Raw genomic sequence first — 19293 nt, 5'->3', positions numbered from 1 at the left:
AATAATGGTAACTGTTGGAATTTGTTTGTCTTTGAGGTTTTTCACTTAATTTGCAGCTAACTTGCAACTATGAAGGAAATCTATGGCCAACTATACATGCAGATTTGACTTATGATGCTATTTCAAAACTATTTATGAAAGTGCAAAGCTAAAGGTTGGTGTGGTAGGGTAATGGGGGTCAGGGGTCATTAATCTGGAGTGATAACCCAGTGACGCTGACATTGTTTTTATGACACACGCCCACACTGCCCGCCAAGGTTTTTTTGATTTAGAATAGGTAAAAATTGACTTTCTGTCTGATTCCAGAATCATGTATTTACGTTCACTGCTTAAGATTTTACAACAGCGGGAAGCTGCAGAGATTTTTAAGAAAGCAGACAGCTGGAGAGGTTACTGCAGAGTACAGAGGAGTTTTATAAATGGAAAGGGAACATGTTATTGTCTCACTGGGAGTTGAAAGGAGTGCATACAGGTATAAACTATGTAGGTGAGCTTGAAACCATTTCAATGCCATAATTAAAGTAGACATCATATGCCATTGATGTACAAATTAAGACACTTCCCATGCTTTGTGTCATTTTTGAGCAGCGGGGATCTGAGTCATGCAAAGTACTCCTTTTTCTGGGGTGAGCCAATTTTGCATTAGCATGATAACTAGGAGCAGAGGTGTATTCAATTCCAAATTTTACTTTCAAACTAAAACGTCAACGCTGATAATGCTTGTCAGATGATGCTAATCTGTGTTGTTTGGATGTCACTTGCAAGAAAATAAAATGCTGAATCTTCTTCCAGGCAAGCCAAGCAAAATTCTGCGTGGGACTGTCAGCATTCTCAGGTAAAATCCGAAAGGCATGCTTTAAGATTTTCTGAAATGAGCACCTCCAAAATGAAATACTTAGTCGTGTGCAAATGTCCAATCTGTAACTCCAGCACCTTATTAATAGAGGAGATGCTAATCAACAATGCTAATTAGACCTCAATTGCTTTTGACAAAAAAAATGTTAGGTTGCACTTGGGTCAAAAATAGGGCAGCCCCCCCCCCCCCCCCTAAAAAAATGAATTGCTGTTGACTGTTTGAATCTGCCCAGTTGAAGTGCTGGGAAAAAAACAGAACTGCAGTCCACACGGTCCAATTCAACTGGACTGAACTTGGTAGATTAAAAAAAACACCACAGTGTATCCCACGTAAGCTTCACTCCAGGCCAATTTTCCCACAGTGCCAGTGGAACTGGAGCAGCTGAAGGATTGGATTTGGGAGAACTCTTTGAGCTGCTGGATGCTTTCATTTTGGGACAGAGGAGCTTGTCTTTGGACCAGTGGGGGGTTGTGGGCGTTATACGATGCCATTTTTGTGCATTAAAAAAACAGTCCGTTTTCTCTGCTGATGCTTCCCGTCAAAAACACACTCCAAAAAAGATGTAAGAGTTGAACTCAGGTGTCAGTGTAGGGAGGCGAGGGTGGAAGACAGCAGGTTATGTCTTCATCTCCGCGTCATGCATCAGCGTGTAAGTTGTTGGAAAGGGCGGGATGCTGATTCACACTGGCAGAAATAGACCAAGCATCGGGGAGAGAGGGAGGCGGAAAGAGTACTCATAAAATGTCTCGGAATGTGTGGTAAGAAAAAAAAAATATAGTCGATATAATCAAAACTTTGAGCGACAGTAGGCACAAAGACATGAATCACTGCACAAGATGTGATTCGTCACTATTTCTGGCATGACACTCAAGACAGCACAAACTCAAATCCAGTCATGTAAAAAAAACTATATATATATATATATATATATATAATATATTACATTTTATTATATATATTATATATTATATTACATTTTTATCTATCTATCTATCTATCTATCTATCTATCTATCTATCTATCTATCTATCTATCTATCTATCTATCTATCTATCTATCTATCTATCTATCTATCTATCTATCTATCTATCTATCTATCTATCTATCTATCTATCTATCTATCTAGAGTTAGGTTAAGTGTGTCATTTGACTGTTTTTGACCTCTCGTAGAAAAATTGCAGCCTCCTCCAGCAATTAAGTTGCCCTTTAAATATCAGCTAAATATCTTCCTAATTTACATTTGTATTATTATTATGTATTATTGTATTAGTTTTAAAGACTATGTTCAGCAAATTGAAGGAAATGTTAATTAAGATGCTCGCTGAAGTGAGCTCCTTTGGGGTCGTCTTGCTTGGCCATGATTCAGACTGAAATTCTGCTAGACGCATATTTGCCGAAAGGAATTGTGCGACTTCAGGGGCATTTGAGGTTCCGCAAATCTCTTTACTATTATGGCTGCTGTTTCTTGGCACCAGCCAAATGAGGTTTATATGAACTAGAATGGAAGACGTCGACACATGTTCATGCATCATGACAGTAAACATCACTTAGATGCCAAGAGCGGTGCTTGCGATAGACTGATTGTGAAGTGCAATGCACATAAAAGCCAAATAAATGTTATATCCATCTCGTTTTATTCCAGTTTATTGTGAGGTTAACTGTGACGGCTGCAGACTTGTTGCAGACAGTTACGGCCCTGAAAGCGATACCTGGTGACTCTCTTACAAGAGAGAGAGTAAGAGAAAGAGCGAGAGAGAGAGACTATCAATTCCGGGTCCACAATCACAGGACTTGTCATATTCATCCTCATTCCTTCACACATATTGGAAGAAAAAAACACCACAGGTAGCGCATATAGATTAATGTCACCGTGGCTGGAGTGCGCAGTGGGAGTGTGATTGCGAGGTGTTTTCCATCCAACAGCCTGCTCGCTCATCTAAATCTTCGGCAACCTCCTACAAGCCCGCAGGGAGACGCGGAATATACAGCCTGCCAGAAGAAGACAATAGAGAATGGCCAGGAAGAGTATCATCTCATCAATCCCAGCCTCCCTTTATGCTCTGAGCCGCACTCGAGTGGAAACATATGCTTTTCGCCATCTCTAAATCGTGCAAATTAGACTTGGAATTCGGCAAAGTTTGACAGCATTTTATGATAAAAGACATTTAACGTCGGTATTCAAATCAGAGGAATGTGTCCGACTCAAACGCGAGATGTAGTTGTTGGAGGCTAAATATTTACCGTGCATATAAAAGGGAGGAGGAGTGAGGTGTTTGCTTGAAATTTAAAATGACACTTGATCAGCAGCCTGCATACGGGTAAAATGGATCTCGGTAGAAGTGGGTGCTTCTGCCGCAAATTGGTGCTTTGGATGGTAGATTTAATTGGAGGGAGGCCTGAGTGATGAGGGTGCGCTACTACACGTTGTGGGAAATACTATGTTCTTGTGAAAATTTAGAGGAGGTGACTAAATCACTCATGAATTTTGTCGGCTGATTTTTTTTACCTTGAAAGTGTCATGCTGTGTATAGGGTTGGTCACTCCTGACTGGTTGGATGACAAGCCATCGAATTTCAAACCTCTAAAGCCTACTAAGCCTGAGGAGAACTGAAGGGATATAAAATGGCCATGCCAGCAAAAGAAGACTTTTTATCTTTGGATGATCAAAGTGAAGCTGCTCAAGTGTAAACATAATTAATTTTGTGTTTTTTAAATGGAGAGCTCAGTGCTTGGTGCCTCAGGTAGCAAGTGCTCCAATATGACTTGATGGAGAAGATGACATTCAACAATATCTTGTGAAGTGCTGATCTTCATTTATTCATAGTTTGATTTAAAGCAGCTGGTTTGGAACAAGTTTATTTTTGTCACACTACTGGACCATACTTTCTGAGAACCACCCTATAGACTTTTCCTTAGTTTTCTTCTTTATTGCAAAAAACATTTTTTTCTATAGCTTTTTTTGCTTGAAAACAGAAAAATATTTGAATACTTTTTTGTATAACCACCAAAATAAGGAACATTCATCAGCAACTTTAACGGCTTATTTTAATGTGAAGCCGAGCAGCCAGCCACCTTTCACTGCCTGATTAGATTTAATGTTTATGTGTCTGCATGTATGATCCCTGTGTCAAGGCTCACTTCTCATACTGTTAATGAAACTGCACCCGAGCCGCAAGGACGATTGCCACTTGATGTCGTAAATATATAAACAAGTAGTCGCTGTCTGGGCTTCCTTTCTTACCTGGCACCAACGCTGGTCTTTTGTTACCCTTGAAGAAGTGAGGAATGGAGGTATTTATTTCCCCAAGTTATTCCCCCTCCTTCTTAGTTATTACCTTGCCACTGTTGACTTCAATATTACCTTGAATTGCAAACATGACTGTGTTAATATAGCGTATAATGTGACACTAAATATGCAGCGCGGTACAGCACAACACCTGATTCGACATCTGAGTGTCAGAGTGCCGTCTGCGGGGTCACCTGGTGCCCCCTCTGCCTGATGGGATGGCGAGTACGCAACGGAAGCGTGGACGGGTGGTAGTGGGGGTGAACAACAAAAGAGGAAAAAGGTCAAAATGTTCATTCTGATGCAAAAAAAAACAACCCAAAAAAACAACCCAACTATCAAAGAGCATTTTACATTGGAAAGAGATTCATTGAAATAATTAATTACTTTTTAAGCAATATATATATATATATATATATATATATATATATATATAATATTAAAAATATTATCTCAATAATTTAATCCTTTGTTTTTAATTAAAACAGATGTCATCTGCCTCGCCAAGAAAAGAGATTCATTGAAATAATTAGTTACTTTTTAAGCAACATTGATTTTATATACTATATAGATATAATATTAAAAATATTACATCTCAATAATTTAATCCTTTGTTTTTAATTAAAACAAATGTCATCTGCCTCGTCAAGGTGCCTGTATCCCAAAAAAGAATCAAAATTGGCAATGAAATTCACTGAGCAGTACACACATCATTTATCCATCTGTGAAGTGCAACGTTTATAATTTAAGACAATGACAGCAACGACTTGTCATGCTAGACTTGACATCGAAAGACCTGAAAACAGCCGGGTTAAATAAATGAACTGACATTTAATATTTATATATTTAAAATGGATTCTGTATTAATGTTTCATTTCGGATTAATTATGGATTGTAATATTAAGTATACTTGCTGCATATCTAGATCACCGCTTGGCCCAATTAGGTAAACGCCTCTCGCAAATATACACCTCCCTGTTTACAATAGGGAGCCAAAAAACTGTAGAAAATGATTTCACTGTCACTCCAGGTGTAAACCCAATTAATAAGCCCCCCTGATGGGTATTTCCGACTCACCCAAAACTAACCCCTGCAGCGCCCCCACACAAGCAATAACCAAATTCTCCTAATTTAGGACGTTTTGCAGTGGGAAAACAAACTCCCAAGTAAACTGAACTGCAAATAGTGATTTGATTTGTTAAAACAACAAGCACTCAACATTGCTTAGTCAATATGTTGTGGTCATTACGATTATAGCTAATTTGCTTCCATCCAGTATCAAACATGCCTCAGCAGCGGGCATGCTTCCAAGCGATGGCTGAGCCATCAGATTTCTCGTCTAAAGTTGTTTTACTTTGATTTGTGAATTGGATTGTTTTTGAGCTTACGGTATTTGACGTCAATGCCCCCCTAACATTGTCAAGTTATTTATGTAGCCCTTAATCACAAGAGAGTCTCAAAGGGCTTCTCGAGCTTGCACTTGACAAATCACGGGATCCCCTTACCTAGCCCCCACCCCACCTAAAACGTATTACTTATGCCGTTAACTAGATTTTTAATTTTTTATCAGCATCAATATGATCAATAATAACTCATTACAAATTGTGCATTAATGATTAATTTAGTCTTCTCCTAGGAGGGCTATTGATTATACGGATGTGTTAATGGGTTCAAAGCAGCGTATTAAAACCAGACCTCTCAAGTCTCGCAAATTGACTGAAAGCAGTCTCAGAATATATGAAAAGGGCTTCTTTTTTATTTATTATTTATTGTTGCTTTTATAATTTATAGTCTACCGTATCTATAGTGATTTTACCTTTGATTTAATTTTTTAAATTTCTGCTCATTCCTTTTTTTTACTAAAAAATATATTTAAAATATTGTTTTGCATTGATTGAGTTGAATTATTCCTATTCAAATTCACACTATTTTCATGAATTAAATTGATAGTCTGCTCTTATTCACAAATTTATTGCAGTATTGTTTTTTAAACAGCACATCTGTATTTCAGATCGAGCAGTTTGAGGTCGATACATATGTAAGGTTGAATAGAGGGGTGTGTGTGTGTGTGTGTGAGCGCACTTGTGTAGGTTTATTTATATTGTCCGTAACCCCTTGGGTGGAAAAAAAATCATTAAATCTCGTGTTATTGATCACCCCTTTTCTTTATTGACTCTCTACATCTCTATACCACAGATAACACAACTGTGTCCGGTATGCTAAGCGCTTCCCGATGGAGGAGCGATTCCATAGGTTGAAAAAAAATGTCAACGTAATTGAGCTCTGTTGCTAACCAAAACAGCAGTACCTACTGAAGCACAGCAGGCCTCTCAGATAAATCAATGGTGTCAATGCGTTTCCTTGGCGGCATTAAACATCTCCCATCAAGTGGAGATGCGGCTTTTAACGACAATTTGTGCTCCGATAGACTCAAATGTCCCGCAAGCTGGTATCAATAATTCAAATTGTTTCATAAAATTCCAAAACTATACAAATAGACCTCCAATTTAAAATAAAGCTGCATTTTAATGCATCATTCGTCACTTAGGGTTGCCTAAAGAGTTTTTTTTTTTTGGTTACTTAAAGCCCGTTGAAAATGCGAGTGAGCACAATAAATCAAAGCAACATTCATAGGTAGAGTGAAACACATTATGTCTTGTTCAGTGATTTGCCAGCCATTTGCAAACTGCTAAGAGAAGCATCAGGGCATGAAAAGAGAGGCTGTGCGGTGTCGGCAAATGTATTCTACGTTGTCAGGTGCTCCCCCCCCCCCCCCTCTCTCTCTTCATTTCTTTTTCATAGTAGTAGTTGCCAGTAACCACGGGGCGTTTCAAATTTGCATGCTCTGAGCGGGCATGGCTCCAAGCACTGGCTGTGGCCACCACACCGGAACAGATGTCACACCTGCTTTGTGTGATCGCTGTTGTTGGACTGACCTCTTGATCTCGGAACAACAAGCTTGTCTCGCAACTCAAGAGCCCTTCGACTAGACTATGCATGTCTATGATTGAACGCCCGTGTCGTGTAAAAAGTTTTCTGATGTACTCTATAGGCAGAGATGCTGACCAGGGAAAGCTGGTGATGCCCGGTCCAGTACACCTGACAAAGGAGTTTAATGCAAAAGTCTTCCACTGACTTATGCTTACGCATGAGAAAAGTCGTACTCGACGGTGAATAGTATGAAAAACAGTCACGATGTAAACAATCAAATGAAAAACAGCAAGTACGGCAGTAATTGTAATCCGTGTTGTGTGATGACATAATCAAGTTTCACGTTATAGGAAGTAGGAGTTGAGTTTAAGCTCACACCATTTTAGAATTAAAAATGCTAAAATCGCATTTCCAATATTTTCAATCAATCGTGCACATCCCTAATTATGAAGATTTTTTTTTTTTAAAATAACCTCATCACGCTCCAACATCTGTCCTGTATTCCAGCGCTCAGCACAAATGATCGATTCCGCAATTTAGCCCTCCAGTGTTGATTTTAGTTTCGAGTAACTCTCTCTTAAAAATCAATTTTTAGTGAAGAATCACAATTGAACACAGGACAAATGTATTTACCTATTTATATCGTGCTTTTCACAACAGCTCGAGCTGTAACAAAGCACTTTACGTGCATTGACTTTTAGCTAATTTTCTATATTGATCAGTTGAAATAACAGGTGTCAACCTCCAGTTGCAGTGAGCTGCTGTCCTGCATGTTTTAGATTCCAATCCGAATTTAGGATTCAGAACGGCGCTGAAGATGTGCAAGATTGATTAGTTAATTAAGACCTTGTGTCCCTTTGAGGATTTTTTTGTCCCTATAGCTGCTTCTTAGTAATATATTCTTATAGAGTGACAAATGAGTGACTATGCGTAGCGTCCCTTGGTTTCCCATCTCCCTCCTGAACGGCGCTAGACAATGGCGGTATTCCTAGTTGTCGTCTCAACGGCACTGGTTGGAAATCCCCTTTCTCTGTCTCTCGCTCTCTCTCCCCCCATCTCCTCTCCACCTCCCAACACTAATCTCCCTCCCACAGTCTATGCAAAGGATTCGGTTGAGTAGCTTTTCAGAAAATGAAACTATAAAGAGGAACACACAAAAAAAAAAAAAGGTGGGTATTTTCCAAGAAGTGAGGATAACTGCATATGAGAGCTTGGATGTCAAAAGATCATGCGGGGCGAAAGAAACCGGGAGGCAAAATAAGAAGGGAAGCGAAGCCTGTCACAAGTGGCTTCTGATCTCTGCCTCCACTTAAAGCTGAAGAGGGTTTGTCTGCACAACAAGGGATCAAGCGGAAAAGCTGTGTAGGCGCCGGCCTGGAACACAACTCCACTGATGAGTACTTCTTGGATACGTGAATCTAAGTCGAACACCTAAGGGCTCTAAGAACTTTTTTTTGGGGTCCAGCTATTGCTTACAGGGGAAGCACCCTTTTATGATCCTGTTGCCAATCACATTTTTTGGAGTGGGGAATGTTTCAAATAATCGTAACCTTTTTAAAAAGCAACATCAATTACATTTGATCGTATTTCTCTATTGTCACGTAGGCTTTCCGGATAAGGTATGAAAAAAAAAAAAAATTAGGACAGATTGAAGACATACGTGGGGTTTAATTTTTTTTTTTTTTCCGGACTGATGACGGCGGGAGGGGCAGACTGGTGACGGAAGCCCTATTTTCATATAATATTTGATTGTTTCAACTCCTCACCTGTTATTGAATGTGTTTAATTTCTCATCTGTGATATATACAGTGCAAGTATATATATGCACAATAGTGTGTGTGGTGTGTGTGTGATTGCCCCCTCCTTCTTCTACTGTTGTCCTACGTATGTGTGGACACAGCAGGCTGTATTTAGGAATGTGTGGGACTGCAGGGGCCAGGGAAGGTCATTGGGAAAATGTAAATGAGTTGCATGAATCAGCCGATCCAATTTTAGGCTGTGAATTTATGTTATGTAAACGCCATGAAGAGATAGTGAAGTGGACATGTGTGTTTCATGGCCAGTGAATTGGCATTACTGGGTGACAAATAGGCCTCAGCTGCTACTAGGTTGTCAATGTTCATCAATAAAAGCTATATTCTGGAATGGTACTCCAAACTGTTACCACTATAAAAGCTTTTTTTTTTTTTCTTTTTCACTCAACACTGTTTTGAAAGTAACGTGTAAAAATAACTCGAGCACTGCTATTCATAAAATAAGCGAATAATGATCTGTTTGGTTATTGTGCAATGGGAAACTCTTTATACTTATTGAGGCATCCTGTTTAGAAGGAATACAAATACAATTAATAATAATTGTAATAATAAAAAGGCCTTTCATTTTTAGCCACAGACATAATGAATATAGTTACTATGAAAATGAAAACGCCTGTTCAGAGATCCGGTGTTCAATTCAGGTTCTGGCCGTGAAGCGGTTCAGATAATGGATGGATGGAGAAATATATTGGCTAATACTCTCTTGGTGAAAATATTCAATTGTTTACTCATCAAAAAAAAAAAAGTAATGCCAAAGTATCATGATCTATTTTCATTGAGGTCTTGGCCCTAGTGCTGTATTCCTTTTATGTACAGTATAGCCATGCAAAATAAATTAAAGTATTTTATGATTATTTCAGACGAGATTCATTGATGTATTACGCTACAGTATGTAAGCACGTCATTTAACTTTGCGTCCGAAAACAAATAATTCATATTCACTCAAATGTGACAAAAAACAGAGATTATGCACCGCTAAAAGTAATTTGCCTAGATCCTTCTTAAACTTTTTATTGGAAACATTCTGACCTCAAGTTCTGAACACTCACAGAACATTACGACCTTGAAGTAACAGCGTTTATTTCCTTAGGGCGAGCGTCGCTCGAGTAGAGGTGAAACACTAAGCTTGTGACTTTTTCCTGGTTAAAAATACGCACTGAAACTACAATCGGATTTAAAAATAAGAAATCGGGCTGTGGTGAGTAATTGGGTTATAGTGTTTTTGTGATGGTGAGTGACTCATGCGCTACTGGGGAAGTTCATTAATTCATATGGAGTGAGGCACTTTCCACAGAGACGAACAAAAGCCTGTTCTAAAATCGGAGGGGAGCGTTCACTGTGAATTGAAACGGAAATAGATCACCGTACAGTATAAGTACTTTGTACTGGATCGTTTGCTTTGTTGCTGAACACACTGATGGGAGGGAAATAATCACATAGTGGTTATTCTGGAAGTGCACTACGATTTAAGTGATACCATTTTATTTCTTGCAGTTTTCTATAGTGCTGTGATTTTGTATAAATTAACAGACAACATTGGACAATGTAATGTTTTAAGATGATGATCGTCAATATAGATTTCTGGATATAAATAGAAATGAATTTCAAATCTGGCCGCAGTGTAAGTGTACAACCAGAACGCTGCCATTAAATTTTGGCATTTTGAAATATATTTTGGCATTGCAGACAAACATATCTTTGCATTTAAAAAAATACTTAGAAAGATAACATGCAGAAAGAATACAAGTACTAATAAATCTGGATAATTTTGTGTTCTTAAATGTTAGTCTTGACCTTAATATTTTTTCACATTTTCCATTTATTTCCACAGTTCCAAATTTTCTTTTTATGATTTTCAACTTAAAGTGCATGTCCACGCTTCAGGGCCTTGAGAAAGGAGTGGAGTAGATTTTGCTAGCAAAGCCATTCTCAGCTGGATTTACATTCTATGGTTCAACCATAACCTATTTCCATTGTTGTTATTTTAAATCCTAAATGGCATGATTTGAATATGTGCGGCAAAGAGAAGAAAATATATGCAATGGAATATTCTCAGACTGGAATCAAGACTCTTCCAAATATGGATAAACGTTGGACACGTATCAGATATTTGGAAATGCAACTGCAGCATAAAGGCATAGATCAGTTCTACCCTGTCAATACGCGCCTGACGTAAACAGAATACGCTGATTAGTCACTTAAAAGCAATCCTGTCTTCATATGTATGCAAACGGATGGACTATAATGCTTGAGCTTACAACTTTTTCAATCCTCATAACTTAAAACACTCCTATCGAAAGTTACAGCATAATATTTACCCATTGAAAGAAATATGAATCCAAGCAGCCCAAAGAACACCACAACATTTTTGACCTATTATTTAGTTGAAAAAGAAATAGCAGTATTATACCTCCGAAAAACGAATAATTCCTCAGATGTGAAATATAAACACATCGAATGATGTTCAAAAGGATTTTAGATACTGGATATCAAACATCCTTTTTTTTTTGTTTTGGTCCTACCTCAGTGATTACAAACATCCATCCCCGCCTCCCCAAATCACGACTATATCAAAACAGTATTATGAGGCAATTAGGAAATACATTATACCAACGGCGCGCCTCTGTTAGTTATGTCGCTGCTATGGTTTCAGTACATTAAACGCAGCTTTCATTATACAGCAGTTAGGGCATACACAATTGAAAATGTTGCAGTGCGGCTCATTAAGGTGCTAATACAATAGATTTACTAGAGAAGAGGTTGCAGTAGAAAAAGGTTGTCGAAAAAGCAAGCAGGGATTTTGACTGCAATCAGTGCTGAGTGTTGAGAGAGAGATTGCTGCAATATCATTTCGCAGTGTGTGTACAGGTGATGCAATAACTCGTAAGAGTAAATTCTATTAGCTGTAAACAAGGTTCTCTGCATACGGCATCTTGGCACAAGGGTTTGTTCGCGCTGTGTATGTGTGATTGGATTTCATCTTTTGTTGCATGAAGCCAAAACCAGCGAGGACGCTCACTCATCGGCTGCTGGATTGTAATATATTATTATTTTTTGCTATTTGTGCATCTGTGGGCTTGTGTGTGTTGTGCAGACTGAGTCAGCCGTTTGAGTCAACCCTGTTTTGTTTGAAGAGCCTGCAAGTGCACCGATACCTGCTTTATGGACTCTGCTTATAAAAATGATTTTGACCATCACCACCCAATGAAGGTTGATTTTTACAGATTATTTTAAATTCAATTTCAGAAGTTACACCACTTTATTCAAATTAAAACGATGACATGATTTAAACAATGGGTTTTCCCTCAAATAAACAGTTTTATTTTCACAAGATTAGAAGCTATTTTTCCCATAAATATAACATTTTAACTCGCATATACTCTGCTATGCCACCACTACAATTTTGTAATAATTTGTCTCCCGGGCTCCCGCTGAAAAAATCAGATTTTTTTCTTCTCTTTTGAAAACAAAATACAACTCCCATCTGAACTTTATTTTCAGAATCAACATAAAAAACATTTTGCATATCAAAACAACCACATAGCTTAGCTTTCAAGTCTGCTAGTATAATACTAATAATAAGTAGCATCAATATTGCGAATAAATTCTCCCGATATATTTAATTGATATGTTCAGGTACAGAAAACATAATCCGAGTGATTTAAAATTTTTCCTTGTGTCTCTGGCATGTCTAGGTGTCACACTGTTTTTGTTTATGAGCGCTTGTGAGTGGACATCATGCTGGCAGGTGAATCGATGTTAAAGGTTGACAGCTTCACAAGCATCTTTTTCTTTGTGACATTAAGCTGACCTCTCATCTCAGATACTTTCATCTCGACCCCCCCCCCCTCGCCATCACCCCACCAGTTTTTCAATCTTTGATTAGCACTTCAGCAATGTTTAAGTGAAATGAATGGTGGGATAAAGATTGAAATCCCTCTGTCATGACTGACCCAAAATAAAGAGATGTTTCAGGGAGGTCCAACTCTGGTCCTCAAGGGCCACTATCCTGGATGTGTTAGATGTTTCCCTCCTCAGATGTTTTTTTGAATGGTTGTGAGATCATATGGGTCAAAAGTGTCACGTGTTTTGTTGACTTTTTCCCTGCAAGCAGCATACCAACTTTGATTTTAGCGTAATTATTTGTCCATAGATTTGTGGAGATTTTCTACCCGCGTATATTTCACTTGTCCGCAACCTAACCTGCTTCATCTTCATTTTGAGCCAATTACATAGAAACGCTTTGCTGAACTTGCGTGTCATTTGTAACTCAGGTGCGAACGGAGAATCGCTTCAAAGATAAGCAGAGTGGATTTTATGGAAGGGATCGGCGCAGTTCAGAGAAAAGAGCATGACCTATTTTTGAGGGCTCTGTGGATACAATGTTTCTGTTTCCCCACCACCGTGGCAAGAGGGAGGAGCACACGTGACACCTCGCTGTAGCCACTTTGCAAAACAAGTACTTTAAATCCAAATCATTCTACTCACTAGACTTTAGAAAGAATTGGTATGAAAACTAAAGAAGTATATCAACTCACAAATGAAACTATATACCACATGCTCCGTATGGATGGGCTTAGTAATTATAAATTAAATTTCAATCGAGTTTGTGGAATTCAATATGTTTTAAAATAATTAGCAACAATTGACTTTTTGTTGGCTTGGATACAAGGGAGTCTCTAGACTACAATTTAGGGGTAGTCTGGAGATCTTGGCAGCTTTATTTATGTTTCATACAAAATGTATCTCGAAATACTTCATATGATTAAACGTATAGAATCTGAAAGCAGTTAAAAGGTGTTAGTCATTTAAACGCAAAGTAAAGAAATACAAATAGCTCACTCAAATAAAAAAAAACAATATTTTGCCGAAAAATGATGCTAACGATGCTTTCCATTACATTAATCATAGATTTTACCCTCAATTTAAACACGAATCTTTATTCATTCATCTGACAGTAAAATTGTGGTGCCATATTATAAACAAGTACAAAAAAAAAAGGCATATTTAACTAGATTTTGGGGATGGGGGCATTTGTATAAAGAAATTACAGTAGGTAGACTGTCATATTGTCATAGATCATGTGATGCTAATTGCCTGCAGATTGGTGGTACTGTGTGTTCTTCTCTTCTCTATTCGGTCCAGCGAAGCAGAACAATATTATATATTTATATCATATTATGCACAGTCTTGAGTTAAGGATGATCACAGTGACGTTCATTGAGCATGCCATGTGGACGTATAGCCACACAGCCAGTCAGCCAGGCCATTGCTGTATCTACATCTTCCATAGTTTGATCATGTGCAAATAGAACATTGGTATTTTTCTGCAGTCTTTTTTTTTTTGGAGGGGGAGTTTAACAAGGCATAGCAGCAAGCAACATATCATGCACTAAAGAAGCTTATTTCTCTGACAGTGACCTCAAAGTATGACAATCCCCACATCAAGTATGCAATAGGATGTGAAACCATAACATGACTTTGATGAGGATCCCGGAAGAATCCTTCCAAAAAGGCTGGAGAAGTGCGTAAGACTTCAGGGGGATTACTTCCAAGGGAAAAATCTTTTTGTGCAGACTGGGTACAAAAATGGGATCAAATATAAACATGACTCTTAAAGCTCTGGCCATTAAAATTAGTGCATAGGCTACAAAAATATGCTCTTTTACAAGCGTGTTATATATCCACAGCATAAAGTGAAGCACCAATAAAGCAAAGGTATCTAGAAATTACTCATGAGTAATTTGGCAGAATCCAGCATACAACAATTTGTTTTCTTGATAGAAATACAGTCACCATTTTGAGTTTAGGTCAGCCAAAATAAAAAATATTAAGGTTTGCTGGGGACGGTATATTTGTTGACAGTGTGTTTTCGAGCTTCAATAACATTACGGCAAAAAAAAAAAAAAAAAACGATCACGGGTCGCATAAATTCAAGCTTAAACAGAACGTTCCAGGCAAATTGTATAATTTGGGGACCCCCAAATGCAAAAAATTGTCATTAAAATAATTGTTGAATGTCAAGTACTTTCGATTTTAGTAAAAGAAATGCCTATGAAAATGAAAAACTAGTAATCCATTTATGTTAAGTGAAATCTACAAAAGACCTATATTTAATTAAAACAATTTCCAATCACGTGGTATAACAATTTAATATTAATAAAGGTTGTTAGTATCTGCTGAATGTAATTATTAAAGTAATTTGTGATCTAATGTAATTATTTTTAACCTCAATGAGTTAAGTAATGAAGTTACTTCTGAAATGCAATTAGTAAAGTTACTTTTTATGTCATAAATTAGCATGATGCCTTCTTGTGACTTGCTCCAAGTTAAGTGCCCTATAAATCAAAGAGGGTTGAACTGAGTTTTTGCATTTATTCCTCCCGGAACATGACGGCACGGCAATTGTTTGTTTTTGGCCGGCGGAATGCTGGGTGCATGAGCAATCAAGTTTGCAACCGACTTTGCCTGCTCAACTCTTTAGTAAATCAGTCTTTTAGTCCTTCCTTTCCTTTTTAATTAGATTGTGTAGAATAAAGTGTCCGGGGAAATTATGAGTTTTAGTGTTGCTGCCTGATTTAATTTGTATAAGCTAAGTTAGCTGTTATTCCAAGTCTGTAATGAAGTCAATAAAAATAGTGTTTGAGAGAGTGCCAAACTTTTTATCTGCAAAAAAACTTTAACTGACAGTCAGCCAAGCGAATACAACGACGTGACGAACAAAACCTGTCGTTACAATTACTAAATATGAGTATGAAACAAAACATATATTCATTTAATTAAAATTCACACCCTCATTTTTCTCTTAGCTGACCTCCATTGTGTGAGTCTGTAAGTGATGGATGAGCTCTAAATACAAAACAAAGCGAGCCCACATGCTTCCGTTTATGAGGCTGAATTGCAGGATTTATCACATTTTATTTTATTTAGCCTTTACTTAACCTCGAGTCCCTCGAGATTAGAATATCTTCGAGCAAGAGAAGACTAGTTTGACTTTAATTGGAACGAAAAAAGAAAGAATTATATATTACATTTTTTGGTCAACGTTGCCCACTCATAGCTTAACCGCACACGCACACACACACACATCTCACGTAGGACGGCTTTGATGAGTAAGTGGAAGGACCACAAGCGGAAAAGTTTCTCTGCAGCCAGAAAGCTTTTCTGGCATTTTGCCCAATCTTGTCAACCTTTTCACCACTTGCCCTGTTTTCGTATTCCCCTCTGGAAAAACAAAACTTCACATGTTAAACTTTGCTTCAATAATCTAAATGTGTTTTAAAATGTTTCAGATTGGCAGCTGTTGTATACATGGCGTGGGATCGATTCTCAGCCAGTGGACCAAAACCCATCCACTGCTTGGATTGATGCTCCTCTCCCGACGAACAAATCGGGTGAGTCAAGAGTAAAAAATAAAATCACTCTTTCACACTCTATCTTTTTAGCGCCATTTTATGGTGCCAAGGAACTAGATTGAAGTGAATTGCAAATTTTGGCAAAACCCCGTCACCATCTTGGTGGCTTAGTGATACACAACTATGGTAAAGTGAGTTGGGAAGTTTCATAGGGACAAAATTAGTAAAATGATTAAAAAAAAACAGGAAGAATATGGGCAAAACGTCTTGGACTAATAAATCAGTGCAGCACTGCAACATACACAAGGACTCACACAACTTTGATCACATCTCACAGTTTCCCGGAAATTTAATCATCTTTAATAGTGCGCAGAGAACTCACTGCTGCAAGTCTCCGCAGATTTATTTCCCTTTGCTGCTGCTGTTTTGGTTACCTACATTTCTCTCAAACAGAAATGAGTCGAAAGCTCTCTCGCTATTTTGGCACGTGTGTCATTGTCCCTGAGACATTAAAGGTCAGAAATAGACAGCTGCTACATTCAATATGTGACTGCACCGAGGCAAAAGGACTGAGGACAGCACCAGATGGGCTAAGGGACTAAAGAGTTGTAGCTTTAGATCTTCAGTCAAAAGCTCTCCCAACTGAGGTATGACCACCTGGGCTGAAGGACTAAAAAGTGGTAGCTTTCGATCTTCAGCCGAACACTCTCCCATTTGAGGTATTTTGACATGTTTCATTCTTTCTGAGAGAATGAGATGCTGAGACCCAGGATCAAACCAGGGAGCTTCAGATCTTCAGTCTAATAATGCTCACCCAACTGAGCTATTTCTACACTTCTGTCAATCCCTCTGAGACAAGAAAGGTAAAAAACCAGGGAGCCCCAAACAGCCTGCACTAAGAACTTGACCAGATGCTGAAACCTGGGTTTGAACCAAGGACCTTTACGATCTTCAGTCTAATGCTCTCCCAACTGAGCTATTTCAGCACTCCTAGTAGTCCCTCTAAGACAACAAATGTACGGACAACCCAGGACCTTTGGATGTGGAGCTCTCCTAATTGGACACTTGTGTGATTTTCTCAGAGAGAACAAGGGTCACAGCACTAAAGATTGTCCTTCATGCAGGCTGATGGATTGAAGACTGCACAAAATGCCGAAACCCGAGATCGAACCAGTAACCCAACAAAGGTAAAAAAAAACAGTCAGCAGCAAACACAGAAATGAAACCGTCCCTGGGCTAAAGGACTACAGACTGGGCGAGATGCTGAAATCTTGGATTGAACCAGGGACCTTTGATCGCAAACAAATGAAACTTCACCTAAGATCGGGGACTAAAGATGGTGCCCAATGCCGAAACCCGGGATTGAATCAGGGACCTTTAGATCTTCAGTATAACGCTCTCCCAACTGAGCTATTTCGGCTGTGTTATTGCTGTCTGGTCAAGGAGTGTGACACGACTTTTGGCCACTCATCGCTTCCACGTCTTTGTCTGTGATCAGTGTTAAAATGGAGAAGGTCATGTGACTCGAATCAGGAAGTAAGCACAGGTTGCAGCAAGGTGTTGAAAGAGAACACTGCTTGTTCTATTCTCTCCTGCAGTTCGGCAAAACTACGACCTATGTTGTTGGTATGTATCTTTAAGTTATTATGGATCGAAAGAGATCTTTTGAGTTCTGAAATGATAGTTTTCTGTGATGTTAGACGATAGGATAAAAGCATGATTGGGATTTCGTGTCCATTTGGTTCATATATAATGTGGGTTGTATTCTCCCAGTTTCACCCTTTCCCTTGTTATTAAACCTGGGGTCAACCTGGCCTTCAGAGTCTTGAGTGAAAGTGGTTGAGCTTACTGTCTTCGGATATTCAACATATTTGGAGGGCAGGATATATATATACTCTTTTTGCTAGTCCGGTTCCCCCCCCCCCCCCCCCCCCCCTCGTCTTTTGCTCACCTTGCCTCTCATATCTCTCTCAGTCTGCGCTTACATAAAGCAGCGTGAAGGCCAAGCTACGTGGGCTTGTCAAGTACCTGTGAGTACCTTGCCACTTTGGGAACCTTTCATTCACTGAGAACTTTTCCAAGATTGGCGGCCTTGGAAACCTATTCAGCCAGCTTAGTATTGAGGGTTACTGAAGTGGAGCAGACTAGCCAACAGCCTACCGTCGATCGTTTCGGACCAGGGGTTGGAAAATTTCAGCTCACAGACCTTCAGTTGAAACCGCAGAAGAAAAGGTGGTGGTGGGTGGGGGGGGCTTGCCTTTTCTATCCCACTTGGAGTCATTAAGGTTGTGGTTAATTGGAGCCTACTCATCCAACTTTCACCTGAGATTCTAACCCTGGACCTCCTAACTGTGAGCCGGATGTGCTAACCACTAATCCAATGTACTGCCCAAACTATTTAATACGTACACAACTTACAAAAATATGCATTACCTTTGTTTATTTGAAAAAAAAGTTAATATTCTCAGCAGAATTTTATAAAAACCAAAAATGGACCGTTTCCTAATTAAATTGTAGTCTTCAACAAACAACAATGAATGCCTGACAGCTTTTTTTCTCTGGATGGTATTCAAAATTAGTAAGGTTCTTGCTTGGATTTAGGACAATAATCCCTGAAGAGGATCAATTTGGGAATTACGAACAGTAGTGTACTGATAAATCTCGGTTGATGGAGTGGATCAAGGCCTAATTCTCTGTTGTCCCGTTGCTACTGTATTAATGCATGGCCCACAAGCGGTCCAAGTGGAACATGATTGAACCATATTATGGCTCACTGGTTAGAAATGAAGTTTGATATGTTTGAGCTTTTGTGATATCATTTGTATGAGTGCTTCTCGATCAGAAGTGGTGAAACAAAATTTAGAAATTGGGACGAATTGCAATGTTCGCTGTCATTGGAACTGTTTATTGATACACCAGGATTAGCTATCATGTGAGAGTTAATGACCCCCAATTTTTGTCAATATCTTAATGACCTTTTTATGTTTTTTAACATTCAGCTGATCCACTACAAATAACAAAAAGTTCAAGGATGACTTATATTGTTTTCAG

At 38.7% G+C, this 19293-nt stretch overlaps 1 protein-coding gene and 2 non-coding genes across 6 annotated transcripts in view; 1 reads left to right on the top strand and 2 right to left on the bottom strand.

Annotated features, from left to right (window-relative positions):
- il1rapl1a (interleukin 1 receptor accessory protein-like 1a) overlaps window positions 1-19293 on the top strand; it is a 184459-nt gene that overhangs the window by 530 nt on the left and 164636 nt on the right. For all 4 annotated transcript variants that reach the window (XM_088382174.1, XM_088382172.1, XM_088382173.1 and 1 more), the window contains exons 2-3: window positions 793-835; window positions 16180-16281. In XM_088382174.1, the coding sequence (XP_088238300.1) occupies window positions 793-835; window positions 16180-16281 (145 nt within the window). The remainder of the gene's footprint in view (window positions 1-792; window positions 836-16179; window positions 16282-19293) is intronic.
- trnaf-gaa (transfer RNA phenylalanine (anticodon GAA)) lies at window positions 17155-17228 on the bottom strand. Its single transcript has one exon. It is a non-coding gene; the product is annotated as a tRNA-Phe (tRNA).
- Window positions 17590-17662, bottom strand: trnaf-gaa (transfer RNA phenylalanine (anticodon GAA)). Its single transcript has one exon. It is a non-coding gene; the product is annotated as a tRNA-Phe (tRNA).

This window comes from Syngnathus floridae, chromosome 8 (assembly GCF_059516105.1).
Source record: "Syngnathus floridae isolate MCC-2025c chromosome 8, RoL_Sflo_1.0, whole genome shotgun sequence".
Taxonomy (NCBI): Eukaryota; Metazoa; Chordata; class Actinopteri; order Syngnathiformes; family Syngnathidae; genus Syngnathus; species Syngnathus floridae.
The sequence above is the reverse complement of the archived record's forward strand: the minus strand, read 5'-3'. Positions and strand labels throughout refer to the sequence as shown.